General features: G+C 40.6%; 1 protein-coding gene across 2 annotated transcripts; it reads right to left on the reverse strand.

Moving 5' to 3' along the window:
- Nucleotides 1–7,879: 7,879 nt before the first annotated feature.
- Nucleotides 7,880–10,486, reverse strand: LOC115685739 (B3 domain-containing protein Os01g0234100-like). 2 transcript variants are annotated; one of them, XM_056305068.1, is made up of 6 exons: nucleotides 10,363–10,486; nucleotides 9,821–9,863; nucleotides 9,561–9,717; nucleotides 9,264–9,470; nucleotides 8,997–9,087; nucleotides 7,880–8,907 (listed from the first exon to the last, which is right to left on the reverse strand). In XM_056305068.1, exons 2-6 carry the CDS (start codon nucleotides 9,835–9,837, stop codon nucleotides 8,174–8,176), a joined length of 1,206 nt encoding a protein of 401 aa, XP_056161043.1. In that variant the 5' UTR covers nucleotides 9,838–9,863; nucleotides 10,363–10,486; the 3' UTR covers nucleotides 7,880–8,173. The 2 variants fall into 2 exon arrangements, with proteins under 2 accessions (XP_056161043.1, XP_030466691.2); XM_030610831.2 differs by lacking the exon at nucleotides 9,821–9,863 and having other exon boundaries at nucleotides 10,363–10,474.
- Nucleotides 10,487–16,622: the final 6,136 nt, after the last annotated feature.

Raw genomic sequence — 16,622 nt, forward strand, 5'->3', positions numbered from 1 at the left:
CGGCTGGTTGAGTTGCTGGAGCAGGCAACGGTGGTGGTGGTCGGACTCGCTTTTGGGCGTTGATCACAGGCTGGAGCTCACGGCAGACGTGGTGTCGTCGCAGTCAGGACTTGGGAAGCAGCAACAGATCGTTGGAATCTTTGCGGCTAGGCTGGAGTTGTCGCGGCCAGGGTGCAGGCGATGGTGAGGCTATGATTTGTGGAACAACTTCGTCATTAGAGAGCTTAGCAAAGCTATTGATTGCGGATTGGAGTTTGACGACGGACGGCAGCAAAAGGAGCAACGACGATGTGAGGCTTGCTGGTGCAGTGCTGCAAGGCGAGGTGCATGAGCAAGACGGGACCGACTTGAGCTCGGCCTCGGACCCTCTCTTTTGCTCTCTCTATTCTCTCGTTTTTTTTTTATTTTCTGATGTGCTCTTTAATGTCTCTAACCTCTTATTCTTTTGTGAAGACCTAATCTATATTTATAGTAAAAACCTAGGTCTAATTCTATTATTCAGGCTCATTTTCAGCCACATTAAAGAAGTAATGAGCTCTATTAACATAAGCTCAAAGACCCTTATCATTTCCAACTCAAAGAAGTTATATGGGTTCAACCCAATTCAATTAAAGCTCGAAACCTATCTCCATTTATCCATGGGATTTTCGGGCATTATATGCTCTATGGGCTTGGCCGAATTTTGATTCTCTTATGGGCTCAGTCTAGATGATTTGATTAAGTTTAGAACCTTTATTTAAGTCCATCCACCGCTAATCCAATTTAATGGCAATTTTATGAGCTTATCTATTAATGCAAATGCAGAATAACTATATGTAATTTAATTCATTTTTGTTTAGGAGCCGAGGTCGATCCCTAACTATATGAATCACCAAAATTTAGATGTCAACAATTGATCGGATAGACTAAATTGAAAAATCATCAAAGGTTTATGACTACATTAGCCAAATTATAAAGTTTAGGACTGAATTGGCAGCTGTACAGTTGATTTAGGACTTTTTGGACAATTTTCCTCTCTCATTATAGTGGGTAAATTCCAAGAACAAGTTTAAATTTAAGAAGTTGGTAATTGTCAAAGCAAATAATAGTTGTTAAACAAAAAGAAAAGTTGTTAAATTAAAAAGAAAATAAATATCAGTTAGTAATTCAAATGAGAGTTGGTAATCCAAAACTAATCAGAGAGAAATCAGTAAGTCACTCAAATAAAGTTTAGTAATTCAATTTAAGACGTTGGCAATAAAAGTAAGTAAAAGTAGTAAGAGATAATAATTTTTTTTATTAGAGATAAGAGAAGTGAGTAATTAAGAAAAATAAATGTTGGTAATTAACTCAAATAAGTGTAGGTAGCGCACAATTAATAGGAAAAAAATTAGTAATAGCTCTTAATAATGTTGGTAATTTCTAAAGAGAGTTGGCTAATTTATTGGGTTGGTAAGCAAATAAAAATGAGAAACTGAATAGAAAAGTTGGTAAATTTGAAAAAAAAAAAAACGCGGTAACCAACTCAAATGAGAATTAGTAAACCAAAATTAATTCATAACCTAATCATAGAAAAGCAGATAGTCACACAAACAAAGGTCGGTAAGTGCGTATAAGAGTTGTTTTTTTTATAGTATTTGTGAGAAAGACGAATAAAAGTTAGTAAACAATAACAAAAGTCAATAAATTAAAAAGTCAAATAAATGTTAAATAACTCAAATGAGAGTTGGTAATCCAAAACTAATAAGAAATTTAATCATAGAACTTTGGTAAGTTGCTCAAATAATTTGTGATAAATACATATAAGAGTTGGCCAATTTAAGGTGTTGGTTGAAAGACAAATAAAAATTGGTAAATAAGAACAGTTGGTAAGTGGTGAACTATTCAAAAAAAGTTGGTAAGTTCGTAAAGGTGCTGAGAAGCTATTAACTAGTTATCGAGAAATTGGATAGCTGGTAATATTTTTTTTACCATCATTTTTTTTACAATTATTAACTGTTTCAGAAATCTACCATTTCAAAAATAGAGGAACAAAGCTAAGGTATCGTCTTTGCGTTCTAAGAGCATCTGCGTCTTTGTTATGAAATTCCCTGCGGTTAACATTTTCCGTTGGCAATTAGTCAAATATAGTTTGGGATACGGTTCAGAATTTCTAAAATGAAGGTTCTTCTTCGACGATGATGTCAATTCTAGAGCTTCCTAGAGTATGATGTTTCCGGTAGGGGTGTTCATTGGTTAGGTCCAACCCGAGAACTAGATTGGACCGGACCGAAAAGTGATTATGCTCACTTTTATTGTGCCTAACCGAAAAGTGTTTATCGGTTCTGCGGGAACCGGCCTGGTCCTTGCTTCCTTGTACCGATGAAACTAGCCAGAGGTAACCCTAAATTAAGATTAGAGCTCTTTCTCTCTCTTTTAGACTTCACAGCTTCTCACCTCCCTTTATTGTGCTCGACCCTCTCAGCCTCTCGCCTCCCTTTCTTGTGCGCGACACTCCACCTCCCTCTCTCATGCAGCCACCACCACAGTCTCGCGCAGCCACCATCAGAGAGAAGCTAGACGAAAGTAAAGTCACCATCACAGCGAAACTAGATGAAAGTAAAGCTCATCATGTGGAAATGAAGGGTGAAAGAGAGAGATGAAAGAGATTTGTCAATGGAGGAACTGTTGGGTGCTTGATAGGAGTGAGCATCGTCCGGGTTGGGTCGGTTCAACACCTAACCCTGGGACCAACCCACACAGTGTTGGTTCCTAATTTTTGGGACCAAGGACCGACCCTATTAAGCTTGGGACCGAGGACTGGACCAACCCTATGGGTCCGGTCCGGTTCCAGGGTCAATCCGAGACCAGCCAAATTTTTTCATGTTTCATTTTTTTTATTCCTTGAAAGGAAAAATGGTACACTTTAAAAATACATATCCATCGACAATGCAATATTGAGTAACCAAACTATGGACCTCGGTACAAATCAAATAAAAATCTAAGGTAAGGCAACAACAAAAATCTCCACTTAATAGTATACGAACACGTGAAATAAAATTAAAAAATAAAATGGTAAAAATACATAACATAAACCATGAATTATACAATTTAATATCCTGTTTATTCTTAAAAGATTTCTTCAAATATGAACACCTGAAAAAGAAAACAAACAACTTCATATCTTGTTCGCTCGTGAGGTTTGCCGTTCGTGAGGAGCCAAGGAGGGCCAAGTGAGGCAACCTGTGTTCGCCGTTCGTGAGGCGCCGAGGCGGGCCAAGAGAGGCAAGCTGGTTCATGAGGCGAGCGAGGATAGGCAGATCTAGCGAGCAGCACAGAGAAGCGACGAAAGAAGAGAAACGACGCTCAATAATCAATAGGGTTTCTATTGAAGAAGAGGAGGGAGGGGCCTTAGGTTCTTTGGAAAACAAATAAATATATTTTTATTTATATATTATTATATAAATAGGGTTGGTCCAGGTTGGACCAATCCTAAACTTCCAGGAACGAGGATCAACCCGCACAGTACAGGGTCTAAGGGTCCTAGGACCAAAGATCAACCCAGTTCCCTTGGAAACCGTACTAGGACTAGCCGGGTTGGGCCGATCCAGGGTCAACCCTGACCATTGCTCACCCTTTACTGCTTGATACTGATGAAAGAGAGTAGAAAGAGAGGTGTGGGTGTTTTAATGATAAAAGGAAAATGGACAGCCGCAAAAATATTCCCTAGTGGAGTGTGTCAGTTCCTTCTCTACCCACTTGGCTAAGGAAATGTTTCTTTTTTTTTTTTGATAAGGTAAGTAGTATATTAACTTTTCAACGCGCAATTTACAAGAGGAGTTGCCGAACACAAAAACCTCGTACTTGAGGCAACACAAAAGTGTCACGACGGGTGCAAAGGTGCAGCGGCTAAAAGAAGCAATTAAGCACCAAGTGCGCAGCACTAACTATAGCCAACACAGCGGCCAAACAAGATAAAACAACTATAAGACAATAACAAGGATCGTCACTGAAAGATAGAGGCCGGAATGCCCCACTTGACTTGAAGTCTTCTGTTACGCGATGTGTCAACAACAGGCTGGAGAGAAACTGCCACATCTCTTACAGTCTTGGCCAGGTGAGAACGAAGTGCGGGCATGTAGGGGTTACGTTCCCTAAATAGGATTTCGTTCAGTCCAAATGCAGTGGCACATCACCCCAAAGGAGGCACGAGCAATACGTTGATGGAAATTCTGTCCACCGAGGACTCGGGTTGCCCAGCTGATGATATCCATCCACGAGCCAGCACTCCATGAGATATTACAATTTCCTGCCCAGAAGCGCGCAAGAGAGCCCGTGAAAGCACACCCATTTGGTCTCACAAAGACTCAAAAAAGCAATGAGATATCTTTCTTTTCAATAAATTAATAAATCATTTAAAAAAAGAAAGAATATATAGTTGTGGACAGCTGTATCGAAACGGAACCAAGAATCGGTTCCCTGTTTCAAAATCGCTCGGTCCAGTTCCCGGTCGAGAGCCACAAAGTCGGTTCCTGGTTCTAGGCCGAGGATTGACCCACCCAGGAACCGATCACCCTTAATTTCAGGAGCAGTTCTTTGCCAGTTATCTTCAATATCTAGTCTATCTCTTTCAAGTCCAAGGTTCCAGTTATAGCATTAGCAACATGTGATATTCTGAAATTTGACCCATTTTCGGGATCTATGGAATGAATATATCTTCGATGCACTCTTAGTTAAATCTCACTCGGAATTGATCACTCTTGAGAAGACTAACCGTTAGGGAATGGCTAGCTAGGAACTAAGAGCTTGACCATAGACTGGCACTTCGACCATGAGGATTGACGAGGGAATATTTTGGGCCATTATAGGCCGATCCAAAGATGGTTATGGAACGACTCGCCAATGTTATACAATTAGATCGCAGGTGATTCCACTTAGCCATTGTATGAATTTCAAACGATCCTAAACCTATTCCGAACGATCGTGTCCATCGGAACTAGTAATTGACCCGCACAATTACATGACAACCGAGGTGGCCATGGCTTGAGTAAACTTAGATGTGATTTGATAACTGAGTCAACCACGGGTCGATACGCGTAACTCCTAAAAGCCGCCCGTTAGTTTGAGATACACTAAAGTCGCGATTGATTGATTTTAGCCATTAATTAGAATCCGGAATGAGATGTCGAACTTTCAAGATTCCACGAAAATTTATCGGACGTCGTCTCATTAAGCGTGGCCAACTATTAGATACCTTGGAATTATCGAAAAAGTGAAATTTGGACCAGGTGTTGAAAGAGACCATTTTACCCCTAAAATATTTTGAAATCATTTGTTGCATTGAAGGGCGATTTGGACTTTATGGCATTCCCCTCTTGGCCGAACTACATTGACCACTTTGCCCCTATCCTTCTTGTTTATTTATTTATTTGTCATTAGTTATTTAAGTGAATTATTTTGGGAGATTAGTTGTGAGCCCTAGGATCTTGGCTTGGAGAAGAAAAAGGAATTTTGACCATTGGATCCTAGTGGGGTGGTTGATGGGGTTTGAGTGGGGTTAGTAGACACCATCCTCTCACTCTTCTCTTTCTCTTGCCATTTGATCAAGTTTACTTCACTCTCTCCCTTACTCTCCTCTTCTTCGGCCAAAGCTCACCACCACCATTGCCGACCAGCCCTTGCTCAGCCGTGAACCGCCGCTCCTCGCCGCCTCACACCACTACCACCATTACCTCTCTCTTTCGGACAACACCACCCCATCAGAGACACCACTGTTCCAGCCGTCTGTCCGCCAAGACTGCTGCTGCTCCGGCGAAGCTGCCACTGTTTGGCCATGACTTGTGCTGCCCTTCTTGCTCGGTTTCTTGCTTAGGCTCCCTAAACCTTGGTTAGGATAATGGATTACTAATGGCTTCTTTAGGGGATGTTTAGGGCTGAATTAGGGGTTGATTAAGGGCTGTTGATAGGTGGTTTAATTGTTGAATGAATTTGCTTGATGGTTCATGTTGGTTGATTCTCGGATCTATTACTGTTGCGCCTCTGTGATTTACTATTTTTGTGGAGACTTTGGTGGATCGAATTTGGAATGGTGTTCTTCATTAAAGTTGTTCCTAACATCTTGAAGTATGACATATTTTAAATTTGGAATTTTTGGAAGTCATTTGAGATCATTTGGAAGTTTATCTTCAAATCGGATTTAAACTGCCCTGGATTTCTATTCACTGACCTTCTTGTCTTTCGGAATTTTTATAAATTTTTTCAGATCTCTTTTCAACAAATTTCCCAAGAAAAATTGTTAAGGACATGTCTTTCTATGACATATAAAAATTTCGAAGCTTTCTAAAGAGATTTGGATACCAAATGATACACATTTTGAGGGCTGAGTGGTTTGTTCGAGTGACCTGATTTCTGTCTGACTTCTAGTGACAAAAAAGACGTGTTTATAGTTTGAATTGGGTTTTGTGTTCTTCATAAAAAAATGTTTATCGAGATGTTTTCTATGACATATCCAAAATTCAGAATTTTTGGAATTGTTTTACTATTTATTTCAAAAGGAATTCGGTTGTTGTGCATCCACCCAGAAATTGCCCCGATTCATGTGTACTCGATTTTCTCTCTCTCGGATAATTATCCTATGATATTATTACATTTGAAAGGCGTGACACTTTGTTGGACGAATGCGGATTTGGTTTGCATTCGGCTAATTCGCAAAGATAAGAATTGATAATGATTGTTGAGGTATGTGCATGATCACGATACGTTCCGCCTAGGTAGGAGTTCTAGACGATGCCCGGCAGGAGTTTGGATGCCGTCTAGGTAGGGGTTCTAGACGTTGCCGATCGCGGTGGAAGTCGGATCGATGCTCCTAAGTGGAATGCCATTTGGTACTTGGCTTGCCGGGGAGTGTTTGATCTTAGACGTTGCCGTCGCCGACGTAGTGGGATGATGCCTGGTTACGCCCGAAGACCGGCAGGGGTTCGGTAGGCCCGAGAGGCCGTTAATAATATGGATATCTATAATGTGTGTTATGCATTGGGGAATGCTTTGTGCCTGTGATCGTTGTTAAGCAAGTCTGGATTACTAGTCGTATTAGGTATGATTATGCCTTGGATTGTAATGTATGTGCTCAAGAAGCAATTTCCATGCTGTGGCAAATTTCTAACATGCAGGGCTTATGTATGTGACAAGGCAAGGTAAGGGCGTCTGTGTTTGTTTATGGCACATTGGTTGTTAGGATTGCATGTTTAGAATTGTTCGGACGAACGTGTTATCCTAAACGAGGCTTAGGGAGTTTACTTATTGAGATTTATTCTCGTTATTGAATTATAACTATTTCAAACCCCCAACTATGACTAGTCCTCCTCGATGTTTTGGGGTACCCATGGATGTGGACCATATGGAATGGAGTATCCGATTGGTGAGGATAAGGTGTATATTAGGCATTATACGACGATATGGGTAAACAAGGGCTTAGATCACTGAAAGCCCCGTACATTTTTGGCATGATTTTATCGTGATGGAGACGAGGTGACCGGCCCAATCCGAGGGTTTCATGGCCATCATCATGGCGGTGATAAAGTAATGGAGTGAGATCCCATGGAGATTGATTCCCCCTGACGGAGAAGTTATCGATCCCGATACCGATCATTTTTGTTGTGCGTGGTTCTCGTATGGTGGCCTCTAATAAGGCTTGTAATTGTATATTTGTATTTGACGATGTGTTTATAAAAATGGATTGTTGATGTGTATCAAATGTTTTTCTACTATCCCGTTTATTTGTATGTTGTATAGAGAGTTCGAGTTCGCTTCCGCTTGCATTCATCGTTAGAGATTCATTTGGGTCGGCGACAAGTCCTGGGATATCGCATACTTAACAACCAATGCGGGATGTTGCGTGTTCATGGGGTTCGGGGAGTGACACAACAATTACAGGTTAATTATAGACATTACATTACATTGCACATATACTCCCTGTCATATGACTGGAGTCGCATTGCGGGCAACACAAAAATTCTTTCCGGTCATCCGGCGTCTAATAGCTTCAGGATCAGGAGATCTTCTTCACGCCCAAAGAAAAAGAAGAAGAAGACAATAGTACTTACCAAAAAGTTGCAGGTCAGGGATGGACAGGTCGTGCATCCTGTGACTGTTTCGCCGCAGCCTCTCATTAGCGCGCCTCACATGGCTGTCGTGATGGATGGCCATGTCCTTCCAACTACCAGGGGGCACTAGCAACTTGTTGAAATGCCATTTCAAGCCCGTAACTGTCATTGCCTGTGGTCTCGATTTCAGCATGTAGCCTACTGATCGCACCCTTCGTTTCCGTAAGCTCAGCTTCAAGCCTACTCCTCTTCTCCGCAGCACAAGCCCGTTCACCCTTCACTTCCTCGCATTTCCTCGATGTCAATGCCAGACTGATAAGCCGGCCGAGCCGGGCTCGTAAGAACCCCACATCCATGCCCAGGTCCTCGAATGCCTTCAGAGTCGTGGCCCACACGTCGAAGTCCTCTATAGAAGTTGTGATCCTCGAAGCCCTGATAGCATCCGCAATGTTCACCGTTTCAGAGATTATTCCTGCTGCCAGCTTATAGTTCAGGCCTTCGAGGAGGCAAGTGTGGAGAAATGTCTTTTGACACCTACACAGCTCGTAGTACTTGGCTCTAAGGTGCTCGGAGAGTTCGGAGTCAATAACCAAACCCTTGGTGATTATAGAGAAATTTTCAATACTTGTCACGTCTTTGAAATCAATGACAGATTCAGAGAACTGAATTCCGTGAAGACCATTTGAAACGCGGTCATTGGAGTCGGTCTTGGGATGATCTGCAACAGATTTGCAATCAGTGTTCCAGATCTTGAAACCGTCTTCATGAATGTTCTCTGGAGTAAGTTCCTTTGCAAGAGGCACCCAATAAGTGTCATCGTCTTCTTCTTCGCTGCTCTTGGTGTGTTCTGCACAACTCATAATCAGAAAACGGGGAAGAGTGAAGAAACTCCATATGACAAGAAGAACCACGTAATCATTTTGGGTTCAGGAATACCAGGATTGACTCTTCTTGAGCAAGGACCCAAATTTATCAGGCCCAGAGCCCCGTCCACCTCGCTGAAATTACTCGATCTCACAATGTACACCTGAAAACGACAACCGCAGTATCAACCCATATAACCTGTACTACAGTGACCAATGGATTTGTTATAATCACAACGTTGTTCCTCGCCACCTTATTCGATTGAATCAAGAAACTTTCAAAAACAGTCATGAAAAGGGACATATCAGAGTAAAGAATCATCTTCAATGCTATTTTAACCTTGAACTGGGTTGGCATGACTAGTTGAAACACTACTGCATCACCCTCCATTATGCTGTGAGCAATCGAAAACCCTCTCCACCCGCCACTCAGGCCAGTTTTAGCAAAAAGGTACTTTGTTTCGTATACTTCCCCGCTCTCATCTTCCAACTTGATCGTCACATCTTCCTTCGGCAAATGCGAGTCACAGAATTGCTTCGGAAGGCCCTGTCACCTAAGAGAATTAGCTCGTGTGTCTTTGTCAGCAATCATAATCTTCACGAGATTGAAACCGTGCAGCTTAATGGGGCACAATACCATCCAAAATACACGAGTCACGTGCGACGGGAGCATGCGCTTGACAAAGCTTGGGAATTGCAGCGACAAGGACGACTGAACCTCTTTGGCTCGTTCCATGGCATCGGCTGCAACGGCACTGCAATAATCATCTTCCTTGGCTCTCTTTCTTTTTTGGCTACAGCGAAGTGTTTCAGCTCAATCACAAGATAAATCAAGTGCTCTAATGAGTTGAAGCAGGATCGATAACCACGGCATCTATTTGAATGAACTTGACTAACCTCTTCGGCTTCGCCATATCACGACAGCTTACCTGATCAGCAGCTCGTAACTGTATTGCATTCGGGTCAGTTTTTAGTTTAAGCATGCCCATAGATGTGCTCGACCGAGTTTCAATACAACGAGAAGTGTGTCTAGCTAAACACGATATTCAAGCAACAATTCTACCAATCAACCTATGACCTCCAAACATATTACTATGCACAAATCTCGGGTTTGTCTAGATGATTGACTTTTATTTTATGCTCAAATAAAGATTTTCTAAATGCATTCACGAAAATTGTAGCACTAGCCAGATCGTATGATATGAATCTATTTTATACTCGAGCCCAAAATAACAGAAATAAAAGTCAGATTCAAATTTGAATAATGAGAAAAAAGAAAGAAAGCAAAAATTTCACAGGAACCGCTCAAGTTGGAACTCGACGTACTTCAACAAAGAAGCACGAGTACACATCAATAATGGCCAAAGCAAACGGTGAAGAGCAAAACAGGAAAATAGAGTAAATAAGAAAACAGAGCATGGAGATTGAGTTCGACGCACCTCTTCATCACAAGTCCCATGAGCACGCGATGGCCTTCTGAGGAGTAGATTTCCCTTCTTCTTCAGTGACCTTCCTCGCTGAACCTCACAGAACGCGAGTAAAAACCAACATTTGAAAAACCAACTCGAACCTCACAGAGGCTTGGTGCTGTCATTATGAAGAATGGTCATGGCTCTGATGGAAGACGACTTTACAGCTCTCTCTCTCTCTCTCTCTCTCTCTCTCTGACTAGCACAATCAGAGACAAAAAGGAAAACTGTACTAATTTCTGAATCTTCACTGTTTGGCGTAAAGTGGAGTGGCATTTTCAAAAGTTGTTCATGATCTTTGAAAAGCGTAAGCACTCCATGTACGTTTCCCCATAAAAAAATCCAAAAATGAAGGCAATATTTTAAGATTTAGAAAAAAAGAGTTTTAAAAGTTTTAAATGAACTACAATACACTGCTCGAGTTCAATCAAGCTGTCTGTCTCAAGCCCGAGTTTAACTCCATCAAGTTTTCCCTAAATGCAAACTAGGCTCAACTCGACTTCATCGATAGTTAAAGTTTAGTCCGAATTCGAATCAAACTCAAACTTCAATTCTTAAGATGTAATACAATTCAAAAAAGGATTAATTAGTTATTTTTACAATATAATAATTAAAATGTATACAAAATTAAAAGTACCAAATAAATCAACTGCAATATTTTAAGATTTAGAAAAAAAGAACTTTAAAAGTTTTAAATGAACTACAATACACTGCTCGAGTTCAAGCAAGCTTTCTGTCTCAAGCCCGAGTTGAACTCCATTAAGTTTTCAATAAATGCAAGCTCGGCTCAACTCAACTTCATCAATAGTTAAATTTTAGTCTGAATTCGAATCAAACTCGAACTTCCATTCTTAAGATGTAATACAATTCAAAAAAGGATTAATTAGTTATTTTTACAATATAATAATTATAAATGTATACAAAATTAAAAGTACCAAATAAATCAACTACTCGATTAGGTTTATGAGCTATATGAGTCGAAGTTTTTCAAAGTTCAATCTCAACTCCATAAAAAAAGAAACTCGAGCTACTCGTACTTAACTTGAGAAGAATCATGCATACTTCGAGTAAAACCCTAAATTGAGTACAAGTAGTTTAACTCATTTACTCCTCTCTCTATACCAACATACAAATTTTGGTCATTATCGACATGTGATAGATTTAGTCGAGTAGAGTTTGGTTATTTATAAACAGAATTATCAATAACTTAAAGAGAATCGACAACTCGCTAATGAAGCCATTGAAGTTATGGACGAGAATATTGAAGTTGATCGACGAAGCCATCGCTATTGACAGGGTGCAATCGACACAGGGATAACCGCTAGGTGGTTAATTGATTGTCGCTATTTTAGGATTGTTGTAGATAAGTGTTTTATATATAATAGGAGACGCATGGTAATTTCTCATAACCATTAATAAGTTATTTGTTTTTCAATAACCATTTGTAACATCCGTTTGTAACTGTCGATTATAGGTTTTAAATAAGGGTTAATACCACGAAAAACCCTGAACTGGTACACTTGTGACAGATTTACCCCAAACTATTTTTTTGACCATAAAAAACCCCAAACTGGTACATCTGTGACAATTTTACCCCGAACTATTTTTTTGACCACTAAAAACCCCAAACTGGTACACCTGTGACAATTTTACCCCGAACTATTTTTTTGACCACTAAAAACCCCAAACTGGTACACCTGTGACAATTTTACCCCGAACTAATTTTTTAATATTATTTTTTTTATTTTTCGAATTTTTTTAGTTTTTCTTTTCTTTTCTTTTCTTTTTCCTTTCCTTTTCTTTTTTTCTTTCCTTCATCTTCATTGGACCAACAATGGATTGTTATATTGTAATTGATACCACAATAACGTGACACGCAACATAAATGCTACATTTTGACCCAAAAAAAAAAACATAAACGCTAAATGAAAGACTTTCTTTTATATGCATGAAATTTCATGCCAACCACTTTTTTCTACATTTAAATGTCTCGCGAAAAAGGCATTATATTGTTGTCGTGTCTTTCTTATTTTTGGGTGCAAGTGGATAGGCAAACTGTTGGGGTCCAACGTAGGCTTGTTACCTAAGCTTGGAGTACAGCTAATCAACAATTTCTATACGTCTTGCTTGCCAATTTAATTTAACAGATTAATTTACAAAATTAGTATATTTTATATATAAGATGAGAGATATTATATGTGCATGGCGATTCATAAATCAATATGATCACTTGAAATATATAATAAATAAAACGTGAGACATTTAAATGTAGAAAAAAGTGGTTGTCATGAAAATTCATGCTTATAAAAGAAAGACTTTCATTTAGCGTTTATGTTTTTTTTTTTGGGTCAAAATGTAGCATTTATGTTACGTGTCACATTATTGTGGTATCAATTACAATATAACAATCCATTGTTGGTCCAATGAAGATGAAGGAACAAAAAAAAAGAAAAGGAAAGGAAAAAGAAAAGAAAAGAAAAACTAAAAAAATTCGAAAAAAAAATATTAAAAAATTAGTTCGGGGTAAAATTGTCACAGGTGTACCAGTTTAGGGTTTTTGGTGGTCAAAAAAATAGTTCGGGGTAAAATTGTCACATGTGTACCAGTTTGGGGTTTTTGGTGGTCAAAAAAATAGTTCGGGGTAAAATTGTCACAGGTGTACCAGTTTGGGGTTTTTTATGGTCAAAAAAATAGTTTGGGGTAAATCTGTCACAAGTGTACCAGTTTAGGATTTTTCGTGGTATTAACCCTTTAAATAAACACGTCATACTCTTTGTAAACCCCCACCCTCGAAACAAACAAAACTCATTATCTTTCACTTATCTTTCAATTCATGTATCATAGTTGCAGTTTTTAGATATCTCGTCGTCGATTAAATTAATTGTAGCTTTCGCATTTTCGTCGTCGATTAGATTCTGACGTTGTATCTCTCTATCATCTTACTTTGTCGTCGATTAAATTCCGGCAAAGTGCTTTATACTTTACATTGATTAAATTCCATCGAAGTATATCTATTGGTTTCCTTGTCCTCTAGTGATATAGAACTCGTCTCCTCTTAAAAAAATCGAAAACGAATTTCGATGAAAAGTATTTCGTCGCCGATTAGGTTGCAGTGAAACATCTTCTTGGCATGCCCAGTGGGACTACTTGTAGTTTATTTTGAGAATTAACAATGGCAAGGACAAAGAATCACCTTGAGCTTGATCGCGTTGCGGGTAATAACCCTGGTGAAAGGGTCACCCAGTCCGAGACCTCATCTGTGATATCCTGAAAATTCAACCTAATTTGGTGATTTATGAAATGGTGATTTCGTCGACGCTCTATTAGTTAATTCTTGCCCTGACCCGATCACTTAGGGAATACTAACCAAAGAGGAAAGACTATCAACGAATTTATTTCTAACAGCCGTCCGTTAGTTCGAGACGAACTATAGTTGCGATTGATCGATTTTCGCCACGAATTATGATCCGATTTTGAGGGTCGAAAGCTCCAGGATTTCACACCCTAACCATAGGACGTCGCCTCGTAATTTTACGAGTTTTCCGTAGAAAATTTCAATCTCGGAAAAAGAATTTCAGAATTGGAAATTTGACGTGAGAAATGGAAGTGAGCCGTTGGGCCTCGCGCCCGAGAAAGGCTGGCCATCAAGGCCCGATAAGAACAAGTTGGCCCGTAATTTAGTACTCGGGCCGGGGATAAAGTGGTAATTTTGGGGACAAAATTGGAGAAGAAAGAGAAAATTGGAGGATATTTTGTTTGGAATCATGATTGACTCCCACTTCCTCTTTCTCCCTCTCTTCCCTTTTTTTTTCCCTGGCTGACTTCCCGCTGAACACCCCCACCGACTCCCCACCAACTTCTCTCTCTCTTCTTCCCTTTTCTTTTCCTTCTTTTCCTTTGGCTTCTGCTGTTTCGCCGCTTCTGCTCCTGCTTCGCTACTGCTGCTTCTTGTTCTGCTTCCTTCTGCTTCTTCATTTCCAGCTCACCGCCAGCACATTTCCTCGCCGGAACCAATCACGCCGAGAGCCACTCTACCCCGCCACCGCACCACAGCCACCCCAGCTCCCCTCTGGCCGAGCAGCACCGCCCAGACACACCCCACAGCCCCCGTCGTCGGCTGTTTTCCGGCCAAGTTTCCAGCTTCGTCACTCGCCGGTTGCACCCACCGGTTGAGCCGCTCGTCCACCGCCGTCTCAGCCACCAAGACGCCATCACCAACCACCATATCATCCCCGACTCAACCCCCAAACCGCCTCAGAACCGCCGCCACCCCTCCGTCGCATTCGTCCACCGCCGTTCACGCTCGCCGAACGCGTCCGCCGCTGCAGCTACTGGTCCGCTGCTATCCAGCCGCCTAGCTGACACCACCAGCCACCATTCCACGCCCCAGAACAGCCCCCAAACAGCCACCGAACAGCCTCCGGCAGCCGCTCCCTTTGCCGCGCTCGTGCGCCGCCGTCCGCCGCCCACTGAGCCCGAACTGGAAACCACCGCAGACAGCCGTGTCGTTGCCGTCGCTCTCGCTCTCGTGTGTAATCGCCATAGTTAGACGAGTAAGTTAACCCCTTATCCCTTATTTAGGGTGTTAAACTTGCTTAGGTAAGTCTAGATTAATTTATTGACTAGTTAAGTGAGATTAGGTGATAGGTTATTAATACATTATTAGATAATCGTTGGTGATAAGTTATCGGTGAATAATAAGTTATCATTGGATGTAGTAATAAGTTATCGGTGTTTAAATGATAAGTTATCGGTAAATTTTAGCGACAAGTTATCGACATGTTCAATAAATTATGATTATTTGTGTGATAGGCTATTGTTGTGTTCGCGATAAGTTATCGCTATTTTGACGATAAGTTATCTATTATTTTATTGTTACTATTTATTTTATTAAATAAATTAATTTTCGAAATTAAATAATAATATTTTATTCTTAAAAAATTTATTAATAAAATATTCAAATTCCGAAAATTAAATATTAGTATTTTTGAATAATTTTCAGTACTGAATTGTGATTGTTTTATGCATGGATTGTAATGCCAATGTTGGATTTCGCCGTATAAGTTGGCATATATAGGCAAATGATTTGAATGATTATGTTTCAGGAAAAGATTTTGAATTTTTGAAAATAAATTATTTTATAATTATGTTTGAGAAAGGAATTTGAGGCTTTGAGAACGAAAAGCGTGTTTCGAAATGATGATTTACAAAATTGAGGGACTGTTTGTATATGTGATCACGAGAAAATGGTTATGTGGCATTAATTCGAGCACAATTCATGTTTGCATTGGCTAATTGAAAAGATAAGAATTGGCCTGAATGCTTGTGTGTTCGTGTGGTCACATGTCGAAGTTGTCTTGCTATAGATCGTTTGACGATGCCTGATTTATCAAGGTCTGCTGCAGATCGCGCTCGATTTTATCGGATGCCTGGAGATTATCTGGATAGCTGATACTCCAGGTGCCGAATCGCGGCCCGATGGAGGATTCGATGCTCCTTACGAGATACCATCTTATTGTAGATCGTTTGATGTTACCGTATTGGAATGCCGTCATCCTGTAGATCGTTTGACGTTGTCGTGCCCGACGGGACGGGACGATGCCCGGTCATACCGAAAGACTACCATCTCGCTCGTATCGCTTGATGTGTAGTGGCCCAGAGGGGTCGTGATAAATGGAACACGCATATTTCATAGTATTTGATTATGGGATGAATATTACTAGGCATGGTATGGGAAGTGCCGAAGTGGTTTTACCTTATAATCGAGACACGCGCGAGTGTAGATGCATGATGCATGAGAAATCTCTTTGTGTGTTCCAAGTACGTGTTATGCTGTATGCATGGTTGTGATGTTTGTTGATCGATGTCATGCATGCCACGTGTGCCAAAGCGAGGTAAGGATACTTGTGATTGTTATTCGACATATAATTGATCAGTATATGATGTGTGGTTGCCTGATTAGGAACCCCGAGGCTAGTTGGCCTCCTAAGCGGGGCTTAGGCCGTTAACTTATTGAGATTTTTATCTCATTTGTCATTGTTAAACATTTTTCAGGCCCTTAGCATGTCGATGCACCCGGTACGGTTCAGGGTACCTCAGGACATGGAGACTGTTATTGCCACACACGTGTTCCCCGACCAGCCGTACGTTTTTGAGCGCCATCGGACGATAGTTTGGGTGGATGTGGGACTGACTCATTGGATTCCCCACCGGTTCCAGGCTTGGTTTGT

The sequence above is a fragment of the Syzygium oleosum genome, unplaced genomic scaffold (assembly GCF_021117445.2).
Source record: "Syzygium oleosum isolate NSW1041296 unplaced genomic scaffold, Sole_v2.1 Sole_v2.34, whole genome shotgun sequence".
NCBI classification, from domain to species: Eukaryota; Viridiplantae; Streptophyta; class Magnoliopsida; order Myrtales; family Myrtaceae; genus Syzygium; species Syzygium oleosum.

Coding starts and splice junctions, on each gene's coding strand:
- LOC115685739 (XM_030610831.2), bottom strand. CDS start 10,382: ATGGGACTTGTGATGAAGAG. Junction 9,471..9,560: donor TGACTCGTGTATTTTGGATG/GTATTGTGCCCC, acceptor CTTAGGTGACAG/GGCCTTCCGAAGCAATTCTG. Junction 8,908..8,996: donor CTCAAGAAGAGTCAATCCTG/GTATTCCTGAAC, acceptor TGAGTTGTGCAG/AACACACCAAGAGCAGCGAA.